This window comes from Aspergillus brunneoviolaceus (assembly GCF_003184695.1).
Source record: "Aspergillus brunneoviolaceus CBS 621.78 unplaced genomic scaffold BO95scaffold_3, whole genome shotgun sequence".
Classification (NCBI taxonomy): Eukaryota; Fungi; Ascomycota; class Eurotiomycetes; order Eurotiales; family Aspergillaceae; genus Aspergillus; species Aspergillus brunneoviolaceus.
This window is the reverse complement of record NW_020290733.1, coordinates 496,972-521,819: the sequence shown is the minus strand read 5'-3', so window position 1 is coordinate 521,819 and position 24,848 is coordinate 496,972. Positions and strand designations below refer to the sequence as shown.

General features: G+C 51.9%; 7 protein-coding genes and 1 non-coding gene across 8 annotated transcripts; 3 read left to right on the top strand and 5 right to left on the bottom strand.

Moving 5' to 3' along the window:
* Positions 1–351: 351 nt before the first annotated feature.
* BO95DRAFT_379176 (exocyst complex component Sec10 family protein) lies at positions 352–3,445 on the bottom strand (the record flags this gene model as incomplete). Its single annotated transcript, XM_025583313.1, has 3 exons — positions 3,054–3,445; positions 697–2,971; positions 352–622 (listed from the first exon to the last, which is right to left on the bottom strand). The coding sequence occupies exons 1-3, from the start codon at positions 3,163–3,165 to the stop codon at positions 352–354; spliced, it is 2,658 nt and encodes an 885-aa protein (XP_025447419.1). The 5' UTR covers positions 3,166–3,445.
* Positions 3,446–4,093: 648 nt separating this feature from the next.
* Positions 4,094–6,057, top strand: BO95DRAFT_478349 (putative pachytene checkpoint component Pch2; the record flags this gene model as incomplete). The annotated part of the gene is made up of 7 exons (XM_025590032.1): positions 4,094–4,204; positions 4,409–4,641; positions 4,706–4,761; positions 4,819–4,915; positions 4,964–5,315; positions 5,376–5,672; positions 5,741–6,057. 7 exons carry the CDS (start codon positions 4,094–4,096, stop codon positions 5,876–5,878), a joined length of 1,284 nt encoding a protein of 427 aa, XP_025447418.1. The 3' UTR covers positions 5,879–6,057.
* A 327-nt stretch (positions 6,058–6,384) lies between these two features.
* On the top strand, positions 6,385–7,752 carry BO95DRAFT_458799 (ubiquinol--cytochrome-c reductase catalytic subunit CYT1; the record flags this gene model as incomplete). The annotated part of the gene is made up of 5 exons (XM_025588594.1): positions 6,385–6,459; positions 6,570–6,718; positions 6,845–6,907; positions 7,024–7,421; positions 7,487–7,752. The coding sequence occupies 5 exons, from the start codon at positions 6,385–6,387 to the stop codon at positions 7,750–7,752; spliced, it is 951 nt and encodes a 316-aa protein (XP_025447417.1).
* A 399-nt stretch (positions 7,753–8,151) lies between these two features.
* BO95DRAFT_449212 (uncharacterized protein) lies at positions 8,152–9,692 on the bottom strand (the record flags this gene model as incomplete). Its single annotated transcript, XM_025587934.1, has 2 exons — positions 8,152–8,200; positions 8,632–9,692. 2 exons carry the CDS (start codon positions 9,690–9,692, stop codon positions 8,152–8,154), a joined length of 1,110 nt encoding a protein of 369 aa, XP_025447416.1.
* Positions 9,693–10,715: 1,023 nt separating this feature from the next.
* Positions 10,716–10,816, top strand: BO95DRAFT_t19. Its single transcript has one exon. It is a non-coding gene; the product is annotated as a tRNA-Ser (tRNA).
* Positions 10,817–11,010: 194 nt separating this feature from the next.
* BO95DRAFT_438153 (3-deoxy-7-phosphoheptulonate synthase) lies at positions 11,011–12,757 on the bottom strand. Its single transcript, XM_025585444.1, has 4 exons — positions 12,479–12,757; positions 12,365–12,419; positions 11,389–12,294; positions 11,011–11,321 (listed from the first exon to the last, which is right to left on the bottom strand). Exons 1-4 carry the CDS (start codon positions 12,482–12,484, stop codon positions 11,167–11,169), a joined length of 1,122 nt encoding a protein of 373 aa, XP_025447415.1. The 5' UTR covers positions 12,485–12,757; the 3' UTR covers positions 11,011–11,166.
* Positions 12,758–13,325: 568 nt separating this feature from the next.
* On the bottom strand, positions 13,326–13,790 carry BO95DRAFT_116510 (uncharacterized protein). The gene is made up of 2 exons (XM_025580417.1): positions 13,718–13,790; positions 13,326–13,644 (listed from the first exon to the last, which is right to left on the bottom strand). The coding sequence occupies exons 1-2, from the start codon at positions 13,736–13,738 to the stop codon at positions 13,408–13,410; spliced, it is 258 nt and encodes an 85-aa protein (XP_025447414.1). The 5' UTR covers positions 13,739–13,790; the 3' UTR covers positions 13,326–13,407.
* A 2,409-nt stretch (positions 13,791–16,199) lies between these two features.
* Positions 16,200–24,286, bottom strand: BO95DRAFT_449210 (putative glycogen debranching enzyme Gdb1; the record flags this gene model as incomplete). Its single annotated transcript, XM_025587933.1, has 5 exons — positions 16,200–17,203; positions 17,257–17,810; positions 19,544–19,617; positions 19,680–24,006; positions 24,069–24,286. 5 exons carry the CDS (start codon positions 24,284–24,286, stop codon positions 16,200–16,202), a joined length of 6,177 nt encoding a protein of 2,058 aa, XP_025447413.1.
* Positions 24,287–24,848: the final 562 nt, after the last annotated feature.

Below are 24,848 nucleotides of genomic sequence, written 5' to 3'. Positions count from 1 at the left end.
AGAGAGAGAGAGAGAGGGTCAAAGTATGCAGGTCGAGATGTCAATCCACCAATTGTTCGCTTGCTCAATGTTTTCAGGTTTCAAAAACAGGGTTTGTGACGGCTTGCCAGGCGACAGGCCCAGACCAAAGAGACATCCTGAAACGGAGAGACTCTCTCAGTATTCCGATACATTATGAGTGCATGATGCAACGGCGCCTTGAAGAAGCAGGGTCTATGACTAAGGGTAGATCTAGAATAGAGGATCGACCCTTCGGACCGTCCCGGATGCTACCTGACGATCCAAATTAACTACTCATAGGTTCTCAATGGGGGTATTCATGGCTCTCTATATACATGGTATATTCGTGGTTCACATAACACTACATCCAATGCCATACATGGCTCGTTCCACGTCCCGCTTGACCAGCAACCAGTCTGCTCGTCGCTCGGCGAATTCGTACACTTCCTCCACCCGCCAGATCCCATAGAATCGATCCGCATCAGCGATGATGGTGGCTAACTCCTTGGCATCGGACGAGTCGATCAGGTAGATTTGAGACAACTCCCGTAGCGCCTTGAAATATATCAGGAGATCCTGGTTCTTAAACCCTTGGATGAATTTGAAATAGTGGGTCATGTCGCTTGACAGGTTGTCAGCTGTGTTCAATGGTGTAATTTGTAGTATTTGTAGTTTGAAACAGGGGAAAGCGCTTACCTGATAAGCTTCAAGGATCCCTCGATGCTGATCCGCTGTCGCTTGAGGTGCTTGCACAAGGCGGCAAAAAGCCGCAGTCCGACCTCCTGGTTGAAGACATCCAGCATGCTCTTGTCCGTACTGCCCACAAGCATCTGGGTATGCGAAGATACCACATCTACTACGGCAGCCGCCGCCTCGGTGATGTTCACATCCATCGTCTTTCGATACGGGTCCTGGGAAACACTGGGGTTGAAGTCTGTCGCTAATTGTCGTGTCGCGAGGATATAATCCACTTCCTCCATAAGCACGTCAATACCTTTGTTCAGTCCAGCAGCCACCCGCTCATCGAGGTTCTGCTCGAACTTCTTCTTTTCCTTGACGGCCGGATCAAGGAAGTCGTTCCGATCGGTTAACTTAGCGCCAACAAGCTCCTGCTCGTAGAAGACATCGATCATCTGCAAGATCAGATCGCCAACATTGACCAACTCCAGAAAAGTCACCAACGGCTCGACTCCGGACTGGTCCCGTTCTCCCTGTTCGCGAGGCCGATAATTGGATAGATGGCCAACAGCCTTGTCAAAGCCGCCGATCAGATGGCGGTGCCCAAGAATGCGCACTAGAGCAACGAAAATAGCCTCGCACTGCTGCTTAGCTGCGCTTCCGTATTCACCCCCTACGCTGACAAATTGCGCAGCTCGTTCTAGGCTGGATTTCGCGGCGTGCACAAGGCTTAGAGCGATTTCAATGCTGAAGAGAGATCGAATTCCTTCTAGCTTGGATTTCATCACTGCAGCCTTTGCTGCAAGTTCTGTAGTCGGTGCTTCCATCACTGGAGGTGTGGCAGGTGAACCGATCGTGGAAAATCGGTTTGGGCTCTTCAAAGATGACGCATCATCAGGAGAGGGGTCTGGAGTCGACTTGGTTTCCGTTGTCTTGCTCCCTGAAAAGCTGGGGAGGATGTTGACGGGCGCCATGATCACTTTTTTGAACGAGGTCAGAAAGTCCCGTTTGTCAGCCTGTCGGTTGATGTTGGACATCAGAAACAGCTCAGTTGATGCAGCCTGCTCTGAGAGTTGTCGATCCCATTCCCCGACTGCTGCTTCAGACTTTTTCCGGAAATGGTCTAATTCTTCTGCAAAATACAGATCCAGGTGAGGTTCATATGTTTTCGCAATAACGTGCTGCAAGAACTCGTCAAATGTATCGGGCGAGTTTTGAATGGGCAGCAGTGTATCCGATAGATTGAGACATTGTGCGAAGGTTCCCGAAACCGCTGTGAGGTAAGACTCAATATTCGTGCGATGTAATTCGTCGAAGACAGCTGTCAAGTATGGGAACAGTACGTCTTGTCCGACTTTTTCGATAAATGGCGTGCTGACCTGTAATTGCGGGGGGAAAGCACGGTTTATAATTGAGACCTCCTCGTTGTAGGCGACACTCATCCGGGTGAAGAAAGCCTGGGTATGTTCCAGCTTGACACTTCCAGCGAAAGTGTCGATACAGTCGGTCACACTTCCAAAATCCGATTTGCGCGTAACCAGGTGGTTGTGGTGAATGAAGAGCTCGATTGCTGCGCCACCACCGTTCAACGTATATAGCACACGGGCGTATTCTCGCATTCTGTTTTCGATGTCTTCAGTCTCATAGCCGTGTCGAAACTCTTTGACCGCGTTTGTTTCAAAGGCCGACACAGCTGACTGCAGCTGTTGGGTTCGTTCATGCCAACCGTCGGTACAATCACAGTTGGCGAACGCCTGCAACTGAGAAAGTATCTGTGCCTGGTGTTGCGGATTGCTGTAGTCTCGAAACAGCAGACTGTCGGCCGAAGCTCCTAATGTGACAATATCATTATAGTATGGTGCCAACGCCGCGTGTATCTTTCCATACTCTTGACGAGCTTCTCCGCGCACTGATTTGACCTGTCTCAACACACCCAAGACCGGATCTTCCTCTGAATCATCCTTGACATTGGCAACAGCAGGGGCAGACAGTTGTATTTGGTCGAAGCCATCCGCGAGCGAACTCAAGGCGTGGTCAGATTTGCGCTGAGTCGCATCGATTGCTTCCTGGAGATCCACCGCCTCTTTGTGCTCGATGGTTTTCATGTCGGCTATAGTTCCAAAGGTGTCTTCAACATGTTTGCGAGCCTCCAATTCGTCCCAGCACCCGATCTGTTTCAGCTTCTGCACCCATCTGGTATCATCGTACGCCATTTCGCGCAAGAGTTTCGACGACCGAGCGACTCGGATGAGGTCGACGGGGGAGAGATAATCAAGGATGGACGACATGATCTCTGCATTGCGATCGGTCAACATTAGAATCCCAAGCAAACATATTCGGGATCTCTGGCTAAAGCCGCAGCTTATGGGCCATACCTGCTGGAAGGGCCGCCCTGGAGATCTCCTCCATGGAGGCCATTCTGAGTGAAGCCAAAACATCTCTGCGGGGCTTCTGTTTGTTTCCTGGCCCATTCCTGGCGTTCTGCATCTTGATCAACTGCGATTTGGCATCGGGATATGAATTGTGGTTCAGTGAGCACCGGCGCAGCTGAAGTCCGGCCGGGCAAGTCGGTCAGGGTCCCAGTGGGCGGTGCCCACCAAGAAGCTACTAGTAGTAAGTAGTTCGCTCCTCCGCGGGGCGGCCCCAAATTCAGGTCACGATAAGGTTGAGCTCAAATCCACGGTAGCCCGGGTATCATAATGTTGATAAGGCACCTGTACGGCTGCGCATGTGAAAAGAAGATCTGCTTTGTATTAAATAAAGAGGTTTGTGAGCACCTATTGGCACTCTCAACGGTCCGTGTCAACCGCCAACCCCAGAAAACGGGCTATGGGAATGGATCAGCCGGATGTTTTTCCCTTCCGGCCCAAGCCGCCGGTTCGATCATGTTTTATCAAACCAACAGCATCAACATGAATTGACGTCGTCACTTGTAGATAGTGACCTCACCTAATGCAAGCGAGCGCAGATCAATTAGCGGGTATCTGTTCTAGATCTGGAAAATGACTCAAATACAGTCAAGTACTTCCCATCAATTATGATCCAGTCGTGATTCCCGAAACATCGAGGATGTATATACTATAAATTTAGTGTAGGTGTTCTACTTAGGAACGGTCAGCTTCCTTGCTGGTACCCCAACCTTTGGTTCTTGAGACCCATGCTCTGAAACATCAAGGATGAAACGGTAGTGATTGGAAAGTAATTGGATGTTGGAATTGTAGAGAGAAGACATTGAGCTACGGACAGTTACGGGCCTAGAAGGTGCCCCAAGCTACCTAGTACCTAGTATGCCGAGGACCTGCTCTTTTCGTCGACTCACTTGAACCACGACATCTCAACTCTACTGGACTTCATATCCGCCTATCAATAAATGGTGCTACATGTGTCACCAGTCCTACAGGATCTTGAGCCGAAAATGGGCTCGACCAGCTGCATCTCACGTACGATGGAAGTGCAACAGCCAGTTCTTCACATTGAAGCGCGTGTCAAGACCAACAATGACGGCATCATCATCCGCACGGACTTAGTAGGCAACCAAAAGACTCGACAGTTCCCCCCCCTGACCCCCCTGAATAGATCCGAGACGAACTCACCAAGTGGTTGACTGACAAATTCGTGGTTCTCTCCCTCGGACAAGAGATCGTCTCCTTCGGCAAGTCAACCGCAGCCAACGCATCCAGACAAGACTGTTAATCGTTGACCAGATGGGCTGAGTAACTCCCACACCCAGGCTCTGGATTCAGTGCTCGTTTGCGAGTGCACCGGTGGTACTATGGAGTCCGGAGCATATCCCCTAGACCAGGTGAGGTTGGATGTTCAAGCATATCAGCTCCATACGCAACTGGAGTCCGAGGACCCTCACCTCGCCCAGACACTCAATGGTCACACCGAGAATAGTATGAACTCAACGAGGGCGAAGATCATGGCACTTCCCAATTCAGATTTGAATGGACTCTGGGAATCGTACGGAAGCTCAACCCCAACTCCAGCTCCATGCTCGCGCGCGGGTCTAATCTATGCCTGATAGCTTGCATTTCGATGAGCCTATACAGTCAACGCTCCTTACTGCTATAAGCAGAATGCGTAAGTGATCTACGACACAGGCATATGTCCCGCGGTTTCCTAATTACGGACATTTAGTCTCATTCTCTGCCTGCAAGCTCGACAGATGGACTATTAACTGGAACAAGCTGGTTCTCCTATGGGGGCCACCTGGGACCGGTAAAACAAGCTTGTGGTGCGTTCCAGCATTTGACCAGAAGTCTAAACACTAAAAGCATCCCAGCAGCGGTCTAGCTCAGAAGCTCGCAATACGCCTGGGGAAAGACTATCCCCAGAGTAAAATGTTCGAGATCAACGCGCATGCGCTAGGAAGTAAGTTCTTCAGCGAGGGAGCGAAGTTAGTGGATCAGATGTTTGAGCGCATAGATCTGCTGCTTGAAGAGGAAGACGAAACGCTGGTCTGCGTATTCATCGATGAAATCGAGACGCTCGCTGCCCGCAGAGATCGAGCTTTGAGTAGCAACGAACCATTTGATGCCATCCGAGCCGTGAACGCTTTGTTGACAGGCCTCGACAAAATCAAGGCCCATCCAAATGTGATTGTGGTCTGCACGAGCAACTTGTTGACTGCCCTGGTAAGCATTCACCTATAGCACAATATGAAAGCGGCTGATAAGCATCGTCGTCTTGTGTAGGACCCAGCGTTTCTCGACCGAGTCGATATCAAGCAATGTGTACCGAATTTATCCAGCCGATCGATTTATCGCATCTACAAAGATTGCCTCGAGGAGATGAGTCGTAACCGTATCATCGAAGGGGCCGCATTTGACGTGAAACTCCTTCAACCGGATGATCCTCAAACGCGATTGTCGTACATGGAAGAGCCGGCCGAGCAGCTCATGTTACCGACGTATGATGAGATGATTGTCAACTACCCGATGTTTCCAGAGGCCGTTCCCACACTGCTGGCGGAGGCGGTGTCGGAGAGTCTGGTCAGTGCATTCTCTGGTGGGAATTTAGTGAACACCACGCTGACCCGTGACTTCAACTCTCGACGTAGGGACTGAGCGGCCGAACAGTTCGTCGACTGCCCCTTCTATCGCTAGTAATGTATGGCGAGGAAGGAAGGAGCGATATTCGCCAGGCCATTGATGCGCTGAGAAAGGGCATCGCGGCGGAGAAGATGACTAACCAATGAGAGCCGACGGATTAAAACCAAGCCAGTGAGGCGAATAGGAGGCCCGGGGCAAGGCGAGGGATCCAGAGCCATTGAGGGCCATAGACCAGGGCATGGAGGTATGGGGAGAAGAAAGAACAGCATTAAGGAGTTTTGTCATGCCTCCAATAGTATTAAATCGAGTAGTGGTTTGAGGAAGCTGAGTGAGGGAGTGCAGTGCATCAGACCAAATGATGCCGGCCGGCCTCGAAAATTGGTTGTTCCGAAAAGTCGCGGTTTTCACCGAAGCCAGTTAGCAGCCGGCCAGCAGCCAATCAGCGGCAGGGTTTAGGCAATTCCAAGCCCAAGAGAAACTTGACCCGTTCGACCAACCTCGACTTCAATTGAACCTCCAAAAGCACATTCTCCCACTGCGCTCCAGCCTTGTCCCCTCCCCCCCTCCCTCTCCTCCTTCCCCCACCACCTCTTCTGTGGCTATTGTGCCGTCCTAATTACCCATCGTCCGGAGGGTTATACATATCGTCAGTATGCTGGGCCGTACTGTTTTGCGCAGCGTGCCCTTCCGGGGTGTCGCACGTCAGACCTTGAGCAAGACCTCCACGGTACGCTATTCCCGGACTTCGACCCCAATTGACCCCATGCCATGAGGTCAATCGATGTGCAATCGATCACCAATTCTTCAGCAAGAGCCTTTGACTAACTTGCTGACCAGCGTGCGTCTTCCTCTGCCGCCGGTCCCGAATCCGCCAGCTCCCCCTTCAACCTCACACTCACTGCCTCGGCCGCCACCGCCGTCGCTATCGGATCGGCCGCCTATCTCTATGGCCAAGAGGCTCACGCCATGACGCCTGCTGAGGAGGGGTGAGTAACACTCTAGAAAGAATTCAGAATTAGCCGTCGACCAGACCAGCTCCGCTGCTTCGGAAAGATGGCTCGTCCCAACCCGGCCAATCACACCACCACAAAGCTAACAGCATCGAAATCCAGTCTGCACGCTACCGCATACCCTTGGGAGCACGCCAAGTGGAACAAGACATTCGATCACGCCGCGTGAGTAACCTCTTTACCTGTTATCCTGACACCGGGGAGCCCACCATGGACCTCACTGGCAACTCCCGCAACCTCGGCAATTGTGCTCATATGATTCCTTTGTGTTCAAAATACAGTCTCCGCCGTGGTTTCCAGGTCTACCGTGAAGTCTGCGCCAGCTGCCACTCCCTGACTCGTGTGCCCTGGCGCTCGTTCGTCGGTGTCCTCCACACCGTCGATGAGATGAAGGCCATGGCCGAAGAGTACGAGTACGACACCGAGCCCAACGACCAGGGTGAGATTGAGAAGCGCCCCGGAAAGCTGTCCGACTACATCCCCGCCCCCTACCCCAACGAGGAGGCCGCCCGTGCTGCCAACGGTGGTGCTCTGCCCCCGGATCTCAGCCTGATCGTCAAGGGCCGTCACGGTGGCTGCAACTACATCTTCAGTCTGTTAACTGGCTACCCCGACGAGCCCCCAGCTGGTGTTGTCCTCGGTGAGGGCATGAACTTCAACCCCTACTTCCCCGGTACCGGTATGTATACAACCGAACACTCCGATTGACCGAAGACTCCTCCCATCTGACCGCTGAAAATTCAGGTATTGCCATGGGTCGTGTTCTCTTCGACGGTGTCGTCGAGTACGAGGATGGCACCCCCGCCACCACCTCCCAGATGGCCAAGGATGTCGTCGAGTTCCTCAACTGGGCCGCCGAGCCCGAGATGGACGACCGCAAGAAGATGGGTGTCAAGGCCATCACCCTTCTGACCGGTCTCTTCGCCCTGAGCGTCTGGGTCAAGCGTTACAAGTGGTCCCCGATTAAGACGAGAAAGATCGTGTACAGCCCCCCCGTTTCCCGGCGCTAGAAGAGGAGAAGCCTCGCCAAAAGCGGAACCACCCTAGAAATGTTTGCCAAACAACCTTCAAACCAAGTGAAATTGGGAGGCTGCCAGAAAGGGAGATAAAGAAAAAAAAATAAAAGAACAATTCCGGCGACGGGCGAAAGCTTTATTGATATAAATGCCTGTATCATAACAAATCTGGGAGTCGTCCTTACGTGTTTTTTTTTTCTTCCCCGCTGCAAAGACTTGTGCTGTTTCACGGACATTTATTCGATGTGGCCTCTGCTTTATGTTTCGTTAGAAGTGTGTGTTTGTTGTTTTTTTTACCTACTCCACAGGACACCTGTATCTTGTATCCTAGATATTTATTCTCCTTTGAAAATGTTGTTTTTTTGAAGGTTCCCCCCGCAATGTCACAATTTCTTATGTTTTGATTCGGATCGTGATTTTCGGCATGGATAGTAAATGTGTGCTGTGGGTGTGGGTGTGGTTGTGGCTGTGGCAGATGTGGTATATAGGCTTTCTTCTCCCTTGCTTTCGCTTTCATTTTTTAACATGTAGAAAAAGAGCGGGAGCCAGGTATCCGCTGCTCATCTCATTGTATGTATGGTGACTATTGAGACATGTACGGAGTACTAGAATGCTCTTTTCGATACTGAAGCCATGCATCTAGAGCACCAACCAATACCTCTATTCCCCCCTCAACCCCAGCCCACATCATTACATTATACCTCATATCATGACCTCTAGCAAGTGACCCTCTCTAGCTAGTAACTACCTGCATTCTCACAGCGAACGGTAGCATCTCAACAAACCCCCTCCCCCTCTGTTACCTCCACCACCCCCATCCCGACCACCCCATCTCCACCTCCATCTCCATCCTCTCCCTCCACAACCGCAGACCCAACCGTCCGCTCCCCATCCCCAAACACCCTCACGAAAAACGAATCATACGACCGCCACATCGCCCCAAACACCGCGTCCTGCGCCCGCACCAACCAGCCCGGATGCCGACCATCCGGGCCGGCCAGCGCGCGGCCCAGCCCGATCAGCCCCATGACCACGGGCCCCCACGCCGCCAGGAACGCGACCTGCCCGACCCGCTGCCGCCGCGTCGTGATCCGGTACGGCCGGATGCCGGCCAGGTAGGCGCGGTAGGCGCGGGGGAGGTTGTGCTCGGCGGCGCCGGCGCGGATGAGGCCGAGGTAGCGGGCTGAGGGTTGGGCGTAGAAGGGGTTGGGGCGGGTGGATTTGGAGGTTGTCGGTGTGAGGGGGGTTGCGGTTGCAGCAGCCGCAGCAGCCGCACCAGGGGAAAGTAACGTATGTGCCTGGAAGGGCACAGTGCCGGGGTGCTCGGGGACCGGGTCGGTTTGGGGATTATAGGTCTTGGGGAAGGCGTAGCAGTCGATCACGGTGTCGATGTAGCCGCGGCCGCCGCCTTCGGTGGCGATAATGCGCGCGTAGTCGGACAGGGTGACCTCGTAGACGACGCCGACGAGCGGCATGCGCGGGCTGTAGTCTGGTTCTCCGTCTGTGGGTGTGGTGGTGGTGGTGATGGTGGTGGCGGCGAGGAGGGGCAGGGAGGGGTCTGTTTCCTTCGGTGGAGCGTGGTCCGTGTCGCTGCGGACATTTACGACGCCCTCCTCATCGTGATATTCCCTATCCTCCTCGGTGCCCTCGGCAGCACCCCGACGGTATCTCGTTGCCGCGAAACACGGCTCCGCGTAAGGGATTCCCGGTAGATCGAAGGTGAGCCACAGACTGGGGACGACGACATTCGTACTGGACAGAGGGCGGATGCCTCGCGTGCCGAGGAAGGTTTCCGAGTTCAGGTTCGAGCCGTAGGCGAGGTACAGGACGGAGTCGTCGGAGGTAGGGAGCGATTGCGCGCTGACGCCGTGCGCTTGTAGCGCGGCCAGCTTCTCGGCGAGGTGGGCGTCTCTGTTGAGAGAAGGGTTCGTCATGGTGGTTGTGGTGAGGGAGCTGGGCTGCTGCTGCTGCTGTGGTGCATCGTCCATGTCTGAAGTATCCCTGTGAACCATTGTAGGAATACTCCGCGGTTGTAGGTATGTACAATCGAGCGCCTTGCGAGACCGACACTTGACAATGACGCTGAAACTCAATCAATGGGATCGGTGTAACGAATGGAGACCAATTTCGCAACCTCCACAACCATGGACATGACCTGCTGGCAGCCCGTGAGCAACATGATGGATTTATATCTGGTGGAACTCTCGAAACCAGGTTTCGGTCTCTGGGTCGCTCGGTTGGTCGTTGTTGGCGAAGCCGGGGTTATCGGAACGGATCCTCGACCAGCCGGGGGTTTGATTACCAATACTCACTTATTCCCGGTGGGTGAGAGAGAGAGTTGCAACTGCAAATGCTGCTGCTGCTGCTGCTGCTGCTGTTCTTTGGTTTTGAGATGGGGTATTCTTTCCCCTTGAGCATCACCAACAATGCGGCTCTGATATAAGCTCATGGTCCCTTACCAGTGACCATAGAGCAGCAACCAACGGGTAGTGGATGGCGCAATCCCGCCGTTGAATGCAGTAATAGTACTCCGTACCGTGTATAGTAGCTCTCGGTGCCTGCGGGCATCGCGGAGATTAGATCTTATCGGATCTCCCCCATCATGAGCCATAATGGGGCATACTTCATCGCTTTCCACTCCTCTATGCTAATTCAGCTTACGTATTATCCCGAATCAATCACCACCAAACATCTGGTCTATGATCTATGCCAATGCGCAATGCCAACGTACCCAACGATGTGTCGGTGCTCCGAGGCGCCTTCTTTACCTCTAAGGCTCTGCGCAATGGGCTACTCTTCCACCGCAAGGAGGGTTCGTCAAAGCTCTATTGCCTGCCTCACCGTCAGAAAGTTCCTATTCGCAGACCTGCCTATACTTCATGAATGTCGGGCAAGCATCGGCATAGGTACCTTCCCTTACCTTATAGTTGCAAGCGCAGCCTTCTTGTCTTCATCAAGGCAACGTGGCCGAGTGGTTAAGGCGACAGCCTCGAATGCTATCTGATAGCACTGCAAGCTGTTGGGTTCGCCCGCGCGCGTTCAAATCGCGTCGTTGTCGTTCACTTTTTTTGTCCAGTGAATACTCGTTCAATGCTTGGGAATTAGGCTAAGATACTGTCTAGCTAGCTTACCTCCGCCAAGCCCAGTCCGCATCGGAGGACACATAGGGGCAGTGCAGTAGGCATGGGTACGTGGCGCTGGCTAAAGAAATTGCTACACTGTCCACGTGGACGAGCCATTCAAGATAGTATTCATTGATATTCATTACCTAGCTTATTACCCGCCGCAAGGGCGTAGAAAAAGATCCAATACAATAGAAACTCGTAGATCACTTTTGTGTTTAACCCCGCTCCCCAAACCAATTAGAGTCGTACCTCAGAACAATACAGAAACCCGGGCGAGAGCCGTTCACTGAGAAGAGGTCAATTTCTCTCGGCGAGCGCGCACCGCCTGGGCCAGGTTCTCCAGCACCAGCTCCGTATCTTCCCAGTGGATGCAGGCGTCGGTGATACTGACACCGTACTTCAGGCCGGCCTTGCCCTCGGGAGGAACCTTCTGGTTACCTGCAAAAAACAAAAAAAGAAAAATCATTAGCAAAATGAACCAGACAACAACAAAGATCCTACATACCCTCGTTGATGTTGCTTTCGATCATCACACCCATGATAGCGGTCTCGCCCGCGGCGATCTGCTCAGCCAGAACAGCGGCGACCTTGGGCTGGTTCTTGTGGTTCTTCTGCGAGTTGCCGTGGCTGCAGTCCACCATCAGACGGGGCGGCAGGCCCTGGGCCGCCAGCTTCGCCTTGGCTTCCGTGATGCTCTGCGCGTCGTAGTTGGGACCCTTGGTGCCACCGCGGAGGATAACGAAGCAATCCGGGTTGCCGACGGTGCCGACAATGGCGGCGACACCGGGCTTGGTGACGGACAGGAAGTGATGGGGGTGCTTGACGGAGCCAATGGCATCCACCGCCACGCCCAGCGAGCCATCGGTGCCGTTCTTGAACCCGACGGGGAAGGACAGACCCGAGGCCAACTCCCGGTGGACCTGCGACTCCGTGGTGCGAGCCCCCACGGCTCCGACCGACAGGCAGTCGGCCAGGAACTGCGGGGAGATGGTATCGAGCATCTCGCTGGCAATCGGCATGCCCTTGTTGGTGAGGTCGACGAAGAGCTGGCGAGAGACGCGCAGACCCTTGTTGATCTTGAAGCTGTTGTCAATGTCCGGGTCATTAATCAGACCCTTCCAGCCAACAGTAGTCCGGGGCTTCTCCAGGTAGGAGCGCATGACAATCAGCAGCTCGCCCTTGTACTTCTCCTTCAACGTCAACAGCCGATCGCAGTATTCGAGGGCCATTTGCGGGTCGTGGATCGAGCATGGTCCGATGACGACCATCAAGCGGTGCCGGTCGGTGTCCGTGCCTTGAACGATAGCCGTGGCCTCCTCACGGCCTTCGAGGACCGTTTGTCTCGACTTATCCGTCAAGGCGATCTCATGTTGAAGAAGGTTGGGGGGAGTAAGGGGGTTGTATCCGCGAACTGGGGTGGAAGAACGCAAGTCGTTAGTGACAATGGCATGAAAAATGGATAAACTGGGGAGCACACATACTTCTTGAGTCTTCCAAGGAAGTTCTGTCTCCGACATTGGGGTTTTCAATGAAGAACTGGATGGGTTTGATGAGCTTGGAATCGGAAACATCGAGGATGGCTGCAGGTGACTCACCGACATGGTGGGCGGCGGCGGCGGGGTGGGATGAGATGGCGATAGAGAGAGAGAGATAGGCAGATAGTATGCCCGATGAACTATAAGAAGGAAAGGGAGATGATAGAGTGGATTCAAACGAGAGCAACCAAGGTTAAGATGGAGAGAAAAAAAGATTGACCTAGGGAGTCAATTGTGCCAAAACAGCCGAGTTGTAGTTCAATTGAAGGCTAGTTCAATGCGCCTCTTATAAGAAATTGTCAAACCTGATTGTTCTTGGGAGAGGGGCAAAACCTCGTCACTCGCATTTGGGCTGGCCTCCTAAGTCGGCGGGCGCATTTCCATTCGAGTCATAATCCTTCGATCCACGTGACTTCGGTGAGCGGACAAATGCCCAACACTGTTGTTCCCATTGGCTGCGTCCCCTGGAATACACCACACTCTGCCAGGTGCGTGCTGCAGCTGTACTGCACAGAGCTCACTGCAGTAGTCAATCACTACTCAATTGCCATCGTTGATCCATTTCTCCCGATGCTAGCTGATGCTGGTAGCAAATACGATCGATTTGCAGTAAGACTGGTGCTTGAGAGCGTGTTCTACTCAGGTTCGCTTCTGGAAACCAGGCGTCCACAGTCACAGGGGGGCTCCAGCTATTGTTGCTCCCTACCATTTCGGGTGACTGACCCAAGACTTTCATGAGGCACGGCATTCCAGACTGGATGTACGGTGAATTCCATCAACTTGAAACTGGATGAACAGACTGTCCATTACTCGATGTGGCAGCGGGCATGAATGGGATACTCATAAATTGTCAATTGCCTCACCATCGTCGACTCTAATTGGCAGAAGTAGCTGAATATGTAAGATCAAAGCTTCTCTTCCATCGCGAACTTCTTGTTGACGTCAGATGCCATAGTTATGCAAGATCGCTTGAAACTATATCTAGAAGTTTAATTGATGCCGAGGAGCTTCTGAAATCGCTTCTCATCTCTTTCCATCCGGTGAACCAGTTCCTCGCAGATCTTGGAATGATGTTTGCGAATACCTTCCATCTGTTGCTGGCATAATCTAATCCGTGCCTTCTGAGCCTCTGAGAGCTGGTCAAGCATGTCATGGCAGTTCTTCCGGAATGACTCAAACACCTCGCTTATAGTAGTGTTCTCGCTCTCGATGTGGCGGTTCAAAGACTTGGCACAATCACCTCAGTCAGCACAAGCAATACTCGTCCGTAATTCCGCGCTCGTAGAGTGTTGGACCCACCTCGCTAGTCTCCAGCAGCATTTTCTGCACGGCAGTATTCTGGATAGGTCCGGATATTTCCGGCTGGTTATTCCTAGCTGCGCATAATTTCAGCCGGTTAGCAAAGGAAGCTGGCCCTTTCCCGACCGTATAGCCTCTGTAGGACTCAGGCAAGGATGCCACATCCCCTAGAACAAGTGTCTGTGTCTTGTAATGTTCCTTATATTTCTCTGAAAGGAGGCGGGGACTTCCATTGGTATCGACTATCGTGTTTCTAGGAGTCCTTTGGAGGGAACAGGGGGAAATGCTGACAGCCTCGTCGCTTAGACTCTCCTGAGAGCTCGATTGGGTATGATGCTCTTTCGAAGGAGTCTCTTCCGATGTCACGGACGGTGATGTGCTTCTTGAGCTGGAAATCCCCTCTGGCACACGCTCGATAGACATAACTCCGTGATGAGTTATTTTAGTACCTATTTCTTGAGCTTTCCAGCCTGTGTCCTCCATGAATGCCATGCTTGACTCGGGGTATACGGGAGGACTCCTGTCATTGCTTGTCAAGTTCTCGAGTTCATCACTTTTGTTCTGAAGAGATTTGTCTGTCATCGTACCAACCGTACATAATGCTGTGAACGGCCCTTCAACAGGGTGAACCTGCACCTCCTGTCCTCGATATTCGAGCGATTGACTGCGGGTCATAGGAGCTGTCATGTCTTCACCGTTCCCACCTTGGAGGCCAGAGCAATAAAGCCCTATCCCGTCACTGCTGTCAATCCCCGGGATCTGGATGATAGACAGGATTGAGTCCATGTTCTCCTTGTCGGACAAAAGAGTTTCGAGGTACTTGTCCGTAGCCGCAGGGCTTGACATAGCATTAACAGACGCTTCATCTCTCAAAAGAGCCCGAGGAGCTTGAGTGCCGGTACTCCGTGGGCCAGCAACATGGCGCAGGGTCACAATCAACCTCTTTCGCCGAGTTCCAAGGTTCTCGTCCTGTCCTTCTTCATCAGACACAGGAGCTCCGCGTTTCTTCGGGTTGGTCTTCTTCGACACAGCCCGCTGGGCTGTTGTAGAACGTCTTCCAGTCAACGGCTTCTTCCGCCTCACCTTCCCTTTTGACGCACTCGTGATTCCACGAGGTTTGTGGCCGTCATTGAAGGTACAGCTGTCCCCAGGTAAGGGCGATGGAACCGAAGTCGCTTCAGTGCTCTGGTGTGCCGTCACTTCGCCTGGCTCATTGCTGGGTCTCAAATCCTCGTCCCAATCTACCGCATCGGAGATACACCTTGCCACACGCTTGTTGACCGGTCTACCGCTCCCACTATCAGGCATTTCCATAGGCAGTCGAACTTCGAGGTCTATGAGGGCTTGCTCGTCTTGGGGAACCTCGCATTTGTGACTGTGATGTAATTCCGCTTCAGAGTAATCTAGCTTCGGGCTTGGTCCAGGTTTCTACCACCGATTAAAACAGTTAGGATGCGATGGTTAATCGGAAGGTTCAAGGAAAAGACAATGGGAGGTACCGATGGGTCAATGTCGGTTTGAGTATAGTGTTCCTCTGCGGTGCTCTTCTGAAAGTGTTCGAATGACTTATTGACGACTTCGTCACTGGTATACAATGAGACCAGGACGGCGGATATCTTCGTGACAATCACACTCTTCACCGTACTTGGACTGCTTAGCTGGGACATACCCTTCAGGTTTGGTCACGTTGTGATGGAATTGATTGTGGGTGGGATTATGTGTAGTGGGGGAAGTCACGTCTTCTAGCGGATCGCGCATGGTTGACATGTGTCAGTCTGAGTATGATCTGAGGGAAGTGTGAGTAGTGGTAGTGTAAGTTTGCTTACTTCTGGCTGCATCTAGCGACAGTCAAATCAATATCGTCAGATGAACCATCGGACATACTTGAGAATTAAAGTAAACTGTATAGATATCATAGATAACTCCAACGGATCGCTTCGGATTCTGAAGAGGTCTGCGCTTGCACTGCGCACTGCAGGGTTGGGTACTTTCCTAAACGATACGTTATTCGGTGGTTAATGAGAGGTTCAGTAAGGAAGGTGCTACTTGCTTCAAAATTAGCCGCCTGCTTACACTTAAATACATTCTTTACATTCATCATAATCAACAAAATTCAAGTCACGAAATAGTGTTACATATTAGTATGGCTCTCGACGAGCAACAGCTCCTGGTATCAATAAAACGAGAGATCAATGTACAAAAAAGCACGACATGCTGACGAACTGTGGACAAAGCCCCCCACTTCAACAACGTGTCTATAAGCGCGGTCGATACATATAACATGAAAGTTCAAAGTCAGAGAATATGGCTATCTCGTAGATATTGTGGGCGTAGCATCATAGATCATCAAGCGTCATCCACAAGGAGAGGAATGAGAGACGAGCCGTGGAAATACAAACAAGGTACAGGGAGATTGTATGTGCAGGAGGCATGGATGAGATATGCGAGGCATACTGCCAGAATGCGGTTGAGCCGGAAAGCCTTAGACACTCTCGTCGGGTGCGACATTTGGCGTCTCCTGGACACCAGAGTCTTCCTGGTATCCTGGGGCTGTGCTGCGTCCCGGAAGCCAAGCATCATGGAGGGGCAAAATGAGACTCGGATTCACATATTTCTTGAGCCTGAGTCCCAGTTCTTGACCACCAATTCGAATCGGGAAGGCATCACGCTCGAGACCAGATGGCGGCGAGAAAGTCGACGATGGAGAAGGCGAGATATCTCCTCCACCAGGGCGTTCACGGTCGATACTCTTCAGCGCGATGAATTTCATCAGGGGCTCGTAGTTACGCGAGAAGAAATAGCTGAACCACACAGTTGCCATCAAGAGGGGAACGATGAGTAAAGAGCGGGTGATGGCTCGGCGCAATGCCAGGACACCAATCATCGCGAGCTGAAAGACGATCAAGCCCATCAGCACACGACTACATATCATGGGCCACGCTCGCCCGGTTGAATGCTGTTGGTGGTCCATGGCATAGAGAAGCTGGTACTTGTAGATGAATTTACCGATGGTAAAATAAATCAGCCCGAAAAGACAAATTAACCACGAGCTGGGGAAGACACTATAAACCACACAGATGATTAAACTGAGAATTGTCTGTGGGATAGAGTATCCGTAGCTGAACACAGGGGGCGTGTTGAGCTCGGCGTAGTCGCGGGGTGTCTTCGCTGTGAGAAAGTTTATGGGATACATCGCCACGCTCCCAAACTCCAGAAGACGAAATGGGAGTAAACCTATACCTTGTAGACACAGGAAATTGATGTAGAAAGGGGCGAAGTTCTCCAGCGTCTTGGCCAGTGCGAAGGCAATGGTGGTGGCATCCTTGAATGCATCTCTGAGATTCTCCCAGAAACCGAAGAATGTTGTTGCAGTCCCGAACACTGTAAAGACAAGGAAGAGGTTGAAAAAGGAGAAGAAGAAGGTCTTCGAAATGACGGACAACTCAATATCACCGCGAGACATCATGCCCTGCTGATGCGACAGCCCTGAGTAACCGGTCAGTTCCTGTAGCGATAAAGACTAACAAAGATTGACTTACAACTGTACAGGTACGGCACCGCGATCGTCAACAAGGAGAGGACCAAAGTGGGAAGACCAGTTTGAACCAAGGATTTGGCAAGAGGGTTCCGTGACAAAGCATCCGCGAGCTGGGGGAACACCTTGTGAAGCGTCTCATACTCGAGCAAGTACGCCACAGGAATCAAAAGCACAGACCAGAAAACCGTCAGGAAGCCGATGACAACTGTAATGGACCAGGATTGCATCATTCGTCTCGAGCGAGGTATGTAGGTGTTCTTCCACACAACATCGGCAGGAGCTGGTGCCAACCGAGCAAGAAGCTGCATTGGCTGCGGATCAAGGATGGCCTGAACAACCATCTGCGAGGCGGCAATAGACTCCATCGTGACGAATGCGATCTCAGTGGGTGGGTACTCCTTTTGGCGTGCAAGCTGGATCTGTTCATCGATCCTCCGCAGCTTCTCTTCGTAATAGTCGATAGCATCCACATTCCGGTAGCGCAGCTTGAGTGGTCCATACCAGATGCGGGTAGTCGGTCGTTTGTGAGCATAGTCAAGGACATGGTCTGGCATGCTGTCAGAGAGAAGTTGTATGCGCTCGCTATCCTCCTCCGAAACGATGCTGGATCCACGCGCATGTTGCTGCAACAATGGCAATCGATTTGCGTTTGCCTTGACACGTTTATAACCCAGGTGCTTCGTCCATGCCCACTCGAGATTCCGAAGGATTTTGAGCCGCTCATCAATTAGCCGGTCCAATTCGCGCCAGTCTTTGCACAAAGTAACGCTTTGCACTTTCCCAATCTGCAGACCCTCTATAAACTCTCTGATATTCTCCTCCGACCCCATGTCGTGAGGAATACCAGAGAGACGAATCGTTCTATCTGTCGTGCTTGTTTGACTCCCGAGATATTGCTGCCGGATACGAATGACCTTGTTTGTATCCTGCACGAGCATGTAGACGGCGAGTCCAGTAAAGATGTACGTGAATACCACATACATCCAGAGGTAATTCGGGTCCGAGATAATCTTCTTCTTATCCTTGTCGCCATCAAAAGTGTCAACAGGCTCGTCATCGTCGTCCCAGCCCGGGACGCCCGATTTACCGGTATTCCTGTAATGCATAGGGAGGATAATGACCAAGGCGAAGAAGAATACGGCGGAGAGGAACCGAATCGCGAATTTGAGGAAGGTCAAGAACTGAATCGGACATTGGGATTGTCAGCCACTATCTAAGACCAGGAACAAGCTGACGGGGGCATGCAGCAGCACTTACCACAAATGCATCTAAGCCCGCCGACTCGAGCACCTGTTCTTCAGTAATCCGATACAGCACAGGTATCCAACCAAAGAAGCTATCCGGGAGTTCAGGCAAGTGGGATGCGGCGCAGCGCTGTCTTCTCCGCGCGGCATAAAGCTCGGTCCATTTCGGTCGCAGAACCTATGCCAGTTCGACTCGTTAGAGAAGAGGAATTTCCAAGTGGCTTCCAGCTACTTACACAGAAAGCAAGGAAAGCGCCCAGACCGATAGTCAAACTAATGACAAACTGAGTGTAGAGGTCGCGAGAGTCCGTTTGATCCCCCCAACTCGGCTCATGTACTTCAATGGGCGCATCAACCACGGTCAGCATCGCTGCCGCAGCAGATTGCGTGAGCGACATGACTCTCGTGAAGTCGTGTTCTGCGCTTGAGTGCGTTTGACGGATGTCTCGGGTTATCAATGCATATGGGCACGCGGAGCTCTTTCTGTCCGGGGAGGAATGCGCAGCTTAAAAACAACTGACGTCAGGGGGGCCAGATTACACGTAGTACACAGCGTCACAGCCTCGAAGTTGTTGCGAAGTGTAAAGCAGAAATGCCAAAAACAGATCCACGTCAGGCAACATTCGAAGCAAGGGACCTACACCGCAATCTCTGCGCTAAAATGCGATCTTCGCCGTGTCGGGCATCGCTTCACTTCGATGGGCGTCTCAACGAACCCAAACTCAAACCGTCCTCATGCACAAACTTGTGCCGTCGGCTGACTCAGCACACCTTTATGTCTCGCTTCCAGTCTCTACAGGTACAGTCGTTCGTTTTGTACAGCCGAGCTGCAACCATTTAGCCGGCATTGAAATTGATACGAAATTATTAAACATTGATCAATAGTCAAAAGACGCGAAGTTCTTACTGTCTGTCAAGGAGATAGATGCTAAATAGTGGTTATGTGGCCTGTCACACTGCATCGAGTGAGAAATATTGCTCAGTCCACCAGTAGGTGATCATGGTTTGTCCGCCAAGGCACCTGGCATTATTGGAAGCGATCACTCATCCTGAGTGTACTGTGAAGCATCATAGTACAAATCAAGCAGGCATCCAGCAGACCATGCTTGCGTGGGTGACTATTGGAAATATTATAGTTAGCGCCGCGATTTTGCTCAACGGGGGGTGTGTTGAGGCTTACCGAGTCAGCGCAGTGTGCACCGTCCTTGTTCGAGAGCTCCGTGAGACCTCTCCACGGACTCTCTCTCAAAGCCTTTTTGCAGCCTTCTAGTCGTCGAGTAACCTGCTGGTAGGCCTCAGTTCGCTCCTCGCGTGTTGTTCTGCGAGCTAGATCAAAGTGCAGGAACGCACGGAGGAAGAATCCGCGCTGCCACACCCATTCCGGACCTTGATGATAGTTTCTACCCTTGGAGGTAGTGAAATCCTCAGAATCCTCGGAGTTGTTGTAGTAAGGTCGGTAATTGAGGTCAGAAGGATCAAGAGTAGCCATGCCGACCGGGCCGACCAGGACCTCATCGGCAAGTGCCAGGGCTGACAGTGCTTTCGAAGGCGTGAACAAATCTGGTGCAACAGTCATGGCAATCGGGAAGTTTGAACGAAGCTGGTAATCTTCGTATGGCTTTCCTGATTTGTAAAGATCCTTGTAGATTCCACGCCGGTTGACCACATTCCGATCAACAACGTAATTGGCATCCTCATCCGGATTAGGTGGAACATAGTAGCAGCGCTCGAAATTCTCCTTGATCTTTGCCGCCCATGACTTGAAAGTCACTGACTTGCCTTCCCCAAGATCGACCCCAGAGTGCTGATAAAGTCCCCGCTCGTGTAGCTCCGCTACCCACTTCAATGCACTGTATACAAGACCTGTGATTTCAATGGCAGCTCCGTCACGCGGCGTTCCAGGGACTCCCTTGTTCTTGGCTTTCTCGCTTTCTCCCATCTTATCTTGCCATGTTCCACAGTTGAACTGACTACCACCAAAGATCAGGCCCGTCTCCCAGTCGACCTGGACATTTATATCGAACCCCTCCGGCTTCATCTGTATGTCAAGGTCAGGCCCTGCATTGTATTCCCGGAACGATAAGCCCAGAGCGTGTCGTTGGAACACTTCCTGGATCACTTCGGATATAGTTGAGTGCTTTGAGTAAGCTCGCGGATCGTCGAATGGGAACCACGTATCGTCATAAGGAAGAAACCTTCTGGGCACTTTCTCGTCCAAGAGTTTGATTCCATCGGGTGCCATCACGGTGTAGTCCTGAATAGATTGAAGAAAGAACCAGACTGAATCACGAGAGTTATACCGTGGTAGTCTTCCACTACTGAGTAGATTGGGAATCATTCCGTGTTTGAGGACACTCGCAAATGCGAATATATGCTCCCTCGCATCCTCAAACCGACTGGTACAGAGTAGAAGCCCGCGCAGGGAGATGAAAACATCGCGACCCCAGCATCTTGCCCAGTCAACAGCAAAATGCGGCAAACCAGCTGCGAGACTAGGCACCCTCTTTATCGGCCATAAGGATGCAGAATTGACATATCCAGTCATCTGCACACTCACCATACCCAGCTGATGGATGAACTCTTGTCCTTTCTGTATATTGCCACCGAGGAGCTGAATGCCGCGCTTCCACGCTGCGTTGTAGGCAGTTTGAACTATGATGGCGAAATACCTGGGAAGTAGGAAGCTTGGCAGACTGCGAACAGCCTCAAACTTCTCTCGCAACCAGGCTGCAGGCTTGTGTAGAGCAGAATATCCTTCTGTCTTAGCAACCTTCTCGAGCCTTCCAACAATGTAGTCCAGAGCCCACTGGCCATTGCGCAAGTGATCGCAAAGAGGATGACCCAGTTCGTTGTACTTGATGACGTTCTCAAGTACACTCCACCAACCCTGAAGACCCGCATAGACCAGAGAGCCGTAGTTTGGAATGCTGTATACCCCGTCTTGGCCATTGCTAGAATCTCGCTCCTCTGCTTCGCAGCGATAAAGCACAAAATTGAGATCAACCAAGCTAAGGTTTCCAAAAGCATCGTCTACTCCCTCCGTAATATGAACATCAAGCCCAGACGCATGCTCAGCGCTGGGAATGGAAGTTTCATAGAGGGAGATAGATCCGGCAACAAGCGACTCCAGAACTGAGATGACTGTGTCGTTGCCGTCTTGTTCGGCCTTTGTGCCTTCGATAGCATGAACTTGGCTGGGTAAGCCCCGTAGGTAGGATTTGTCCTCTGACACTTCCTTCCTAGTACTCTCACTCGAGTCAACCTCCAGCCGCCACGTGCCAATATGCTTTGCTCGAGTACCGACCAGGCGGGTGGGTGCCAGTATCGCTTTACTATCTTGCCCTGGAAACGCTGTGTGGGCGATCAGGAAAACTCCCTTCCGCGTTTTCGGATGTACCCTGTGAACCGTGATGTACTCTCCATCGTGATGAATGTGAGTCTCGTCATATCCCTCTGAGCCCATGACAGTATGTAGTTCGTTGAGGAGTTTCTTGATGCCACCAATACCTCCTTCGAGCGAGTTCAAATCAACCTTGGAGGACTCCGAGAACTTTGATGAGTACAGACGAGTCTCATGAACAAGGTCGACAAGCTTGGGGTAGATTTCATCGTATCCGATGACGCTTCCGATGGCCGAGGCGCACATAGCTACTAGAGCTGCATTGGGAAGCGTGTCTATCGCTGTCCTCTTCTGGGCCGGCATTTCGTTGTCATGAGTACAATCCATGAAAAGAGCTTGCACAGGATTGGGGCGAATGTGAGAGACCTTCTCCTTCCCACTGTCGATCCCGGATGAAGCTATAGCATGACTACTTCCGGACGCAGGAACATCAACCCCAAAGCTTCCAATTGGACGGCCTCCATGGCGGTGCACAAGTCGGCTAAGCTCTCCGGTGCTCCAGGCTTGCATTGCCTCGCGAATGAGAGCGTTGATACCAAGTCGCTTGACGAAGATGTAATCCGCCTCTTCTGAGCCAGTAAATAGTTCTGCAAACACTGTGAGGTTGGGCCGAACTTTTCGTGCCTCATCCAGAAGATATTCTGCCACTACCAACGGCGTAGAATGACAATTATCAATGCGGAAACCCGAGAAATATTTAGCCATGAGTCGGGTATATTTAGTCATGAATTCCCAGAGGAAGGGATTATCTTCAGGAGAGGATCCATATCTCAATTTCACACAGTCACCCCAAACAATGACCTCTCGACGGAGATACGATTTGGAAAAAGGCCCAGCATTGTCCCGCAGCGCGTCAGCGTTCCAAATCCAGCCGTTATTGACCAGAGCCAGAGCCCTGCTATCGTGCTTCTTAGTGGTATCATTCGACGGCAGCCTCGTAAAGTACGTCTCGATAAGTGGACTTCGCTCCGTGACTGGGCCAAGCTTAGGTCCATGACTGTCGATCCGAAGGTATTTGATCCGATTGAAGAGCTGATTCATGATCTCCGCAATATCCGCATCGTATTCCTTGTAGAAAGGCAGATTTACCTCATCGAGGAGTTTTGAGATAGCTTTCTCGGCCGCAGTGGTATCAGAATTCGCAGCATCCGAGGGACCGAGCAGTGCAGTCAGTATCGCTGCTCCAAACTTCGGCTCAATCGCTCTGCTGTACCGGCCAAGAAGTTTCTTGGATGTCGGAATAGCTTTTTCACGGACGAAGATCGCTTGTTCTTCCAGAGTCCAACTGCCGAAATCCTTCAGCTTGTGATGCGACCACTCATCGCTCGTTATGTCGATGCTCTTGGAAGTTTGCCATTGCTGAATGACCTTCTGTGTATCCGCAGCAACGTTGACGACGTAAAACTCCCATAACTTGAGTTTGTGGATGACATGCTCACGAACTGCATTCATGACGGCGACAAGATCGTCCACTGACTTGAAGTCAGTCGGCAACCCGAGAGAAGCAAGATTTTCTCCGAACTTCAACAAGGCATTGTCCAGCTCCAAGGCAGATTCCAGCCATGGTGCAGTCTGAACGCTGTAGCCAGCTTCTGGATGTTCCTCAAGCCATTTGCTATTGTTGGCGGTGTGATTCCATACAACATCCGTCAGGGATAAGAGACCGTGCTTCTCTTCCATCTTCGTGACCAGGTTAGCGACGTCTGCCTCCCCGTTGGGAAACACAGCATCATCAAACTGTAACTGGTCAAATATACTGTACGGCGAGTTGGAGTCTCCGCGTTTCATCAGAGGCGTAAAATGGATCATGTTGTAGTTGCGCTGGCTAATACCGTTAAGATGCTTATCCCAATCTGTAGGATATTTCCCCAAGAACTTGGAGATGACCGAGTAAATGGAAAGAGCATTGAGTGGCAGATCGCGACCGCGGAGGGTCAGTTTTGGCGAGACGTCAATGTAGTAAGTTGGGGTTCTTGTCGGCTCCGGAGTTGCAGTCTGAGAAACCGAGAACTCAGGAAGCGGAGAGAAGGTCACGTAGAAGGCAAAAGAACCGGGAGAGGTGATGGGAACGTCGATTTGAATATTCTTGTTGAAGTCCGGAGAGAGTCTACCCATGGTCTCAACAATTGGACTGTCACCAACGCAAAAGATATTCAATCGTCTTCCTACCTGAAGCTGCGGAAAGCAGACCGATCAAATGGGTGACCATCTTCTGGGATGTTTACCCACAATTGACCTTCCCTGCAAATCGAGCTTGTCCCCTCGATCACGAAGCGGAGAAGGTAGGACGGGTCGGAGGGTGCGGGGAGATAGATGTAGCCTCCCGGAACGTCTGGAGAGCCATCATCCTTGAGAGGTAGCAGATAGACCTGCCGGGGAGAAGACATAGTGTGATCCTAAGCAGATGTATGGGAACTCCGATTGACCTTGTATGATTACGGTCGGACAAGAGCGTTGCTGTGGTAAAGACCGTGGTGAGGGGAGAAACGCGCCTGCTGGAGCCACCGATGTCACTAGGTGGAAAGGATGGGGTAGGTAGAGTAAGATAAGGGAACAAATGGGGGGGAATCAATTGCAAGATGAGGAGTCGGAGCAGTCGCAGTCGCGCACGAGCAGTGGGCCTTGAGGGGGTTTTTAAATCAATCCAATCTAGGAGAGAAGAGAATGATTGGAGACGCATCCAGGCCTGACCAAGTTTCTCTCATGTTCCTGGATTGCGCCTGAACCCAACCCCCGTGGCTGACTCCTCCTCCCCGCGCGGGAACCCTGACATCATGATCATGGGCCACCGTTTGTTGTTGTTGGCAAGCTGGCTGGCGGGCTGTAGCTTAGCGGGGAAGCGCGGGAGCGGGTAAAAAAAATTACCTAGTCTAGGCCCGGCCTTCGTGGTATGATGGATACGATGGATACTAACTCCGGACTCCGTCATCACCGGAATCTCCCAACTCC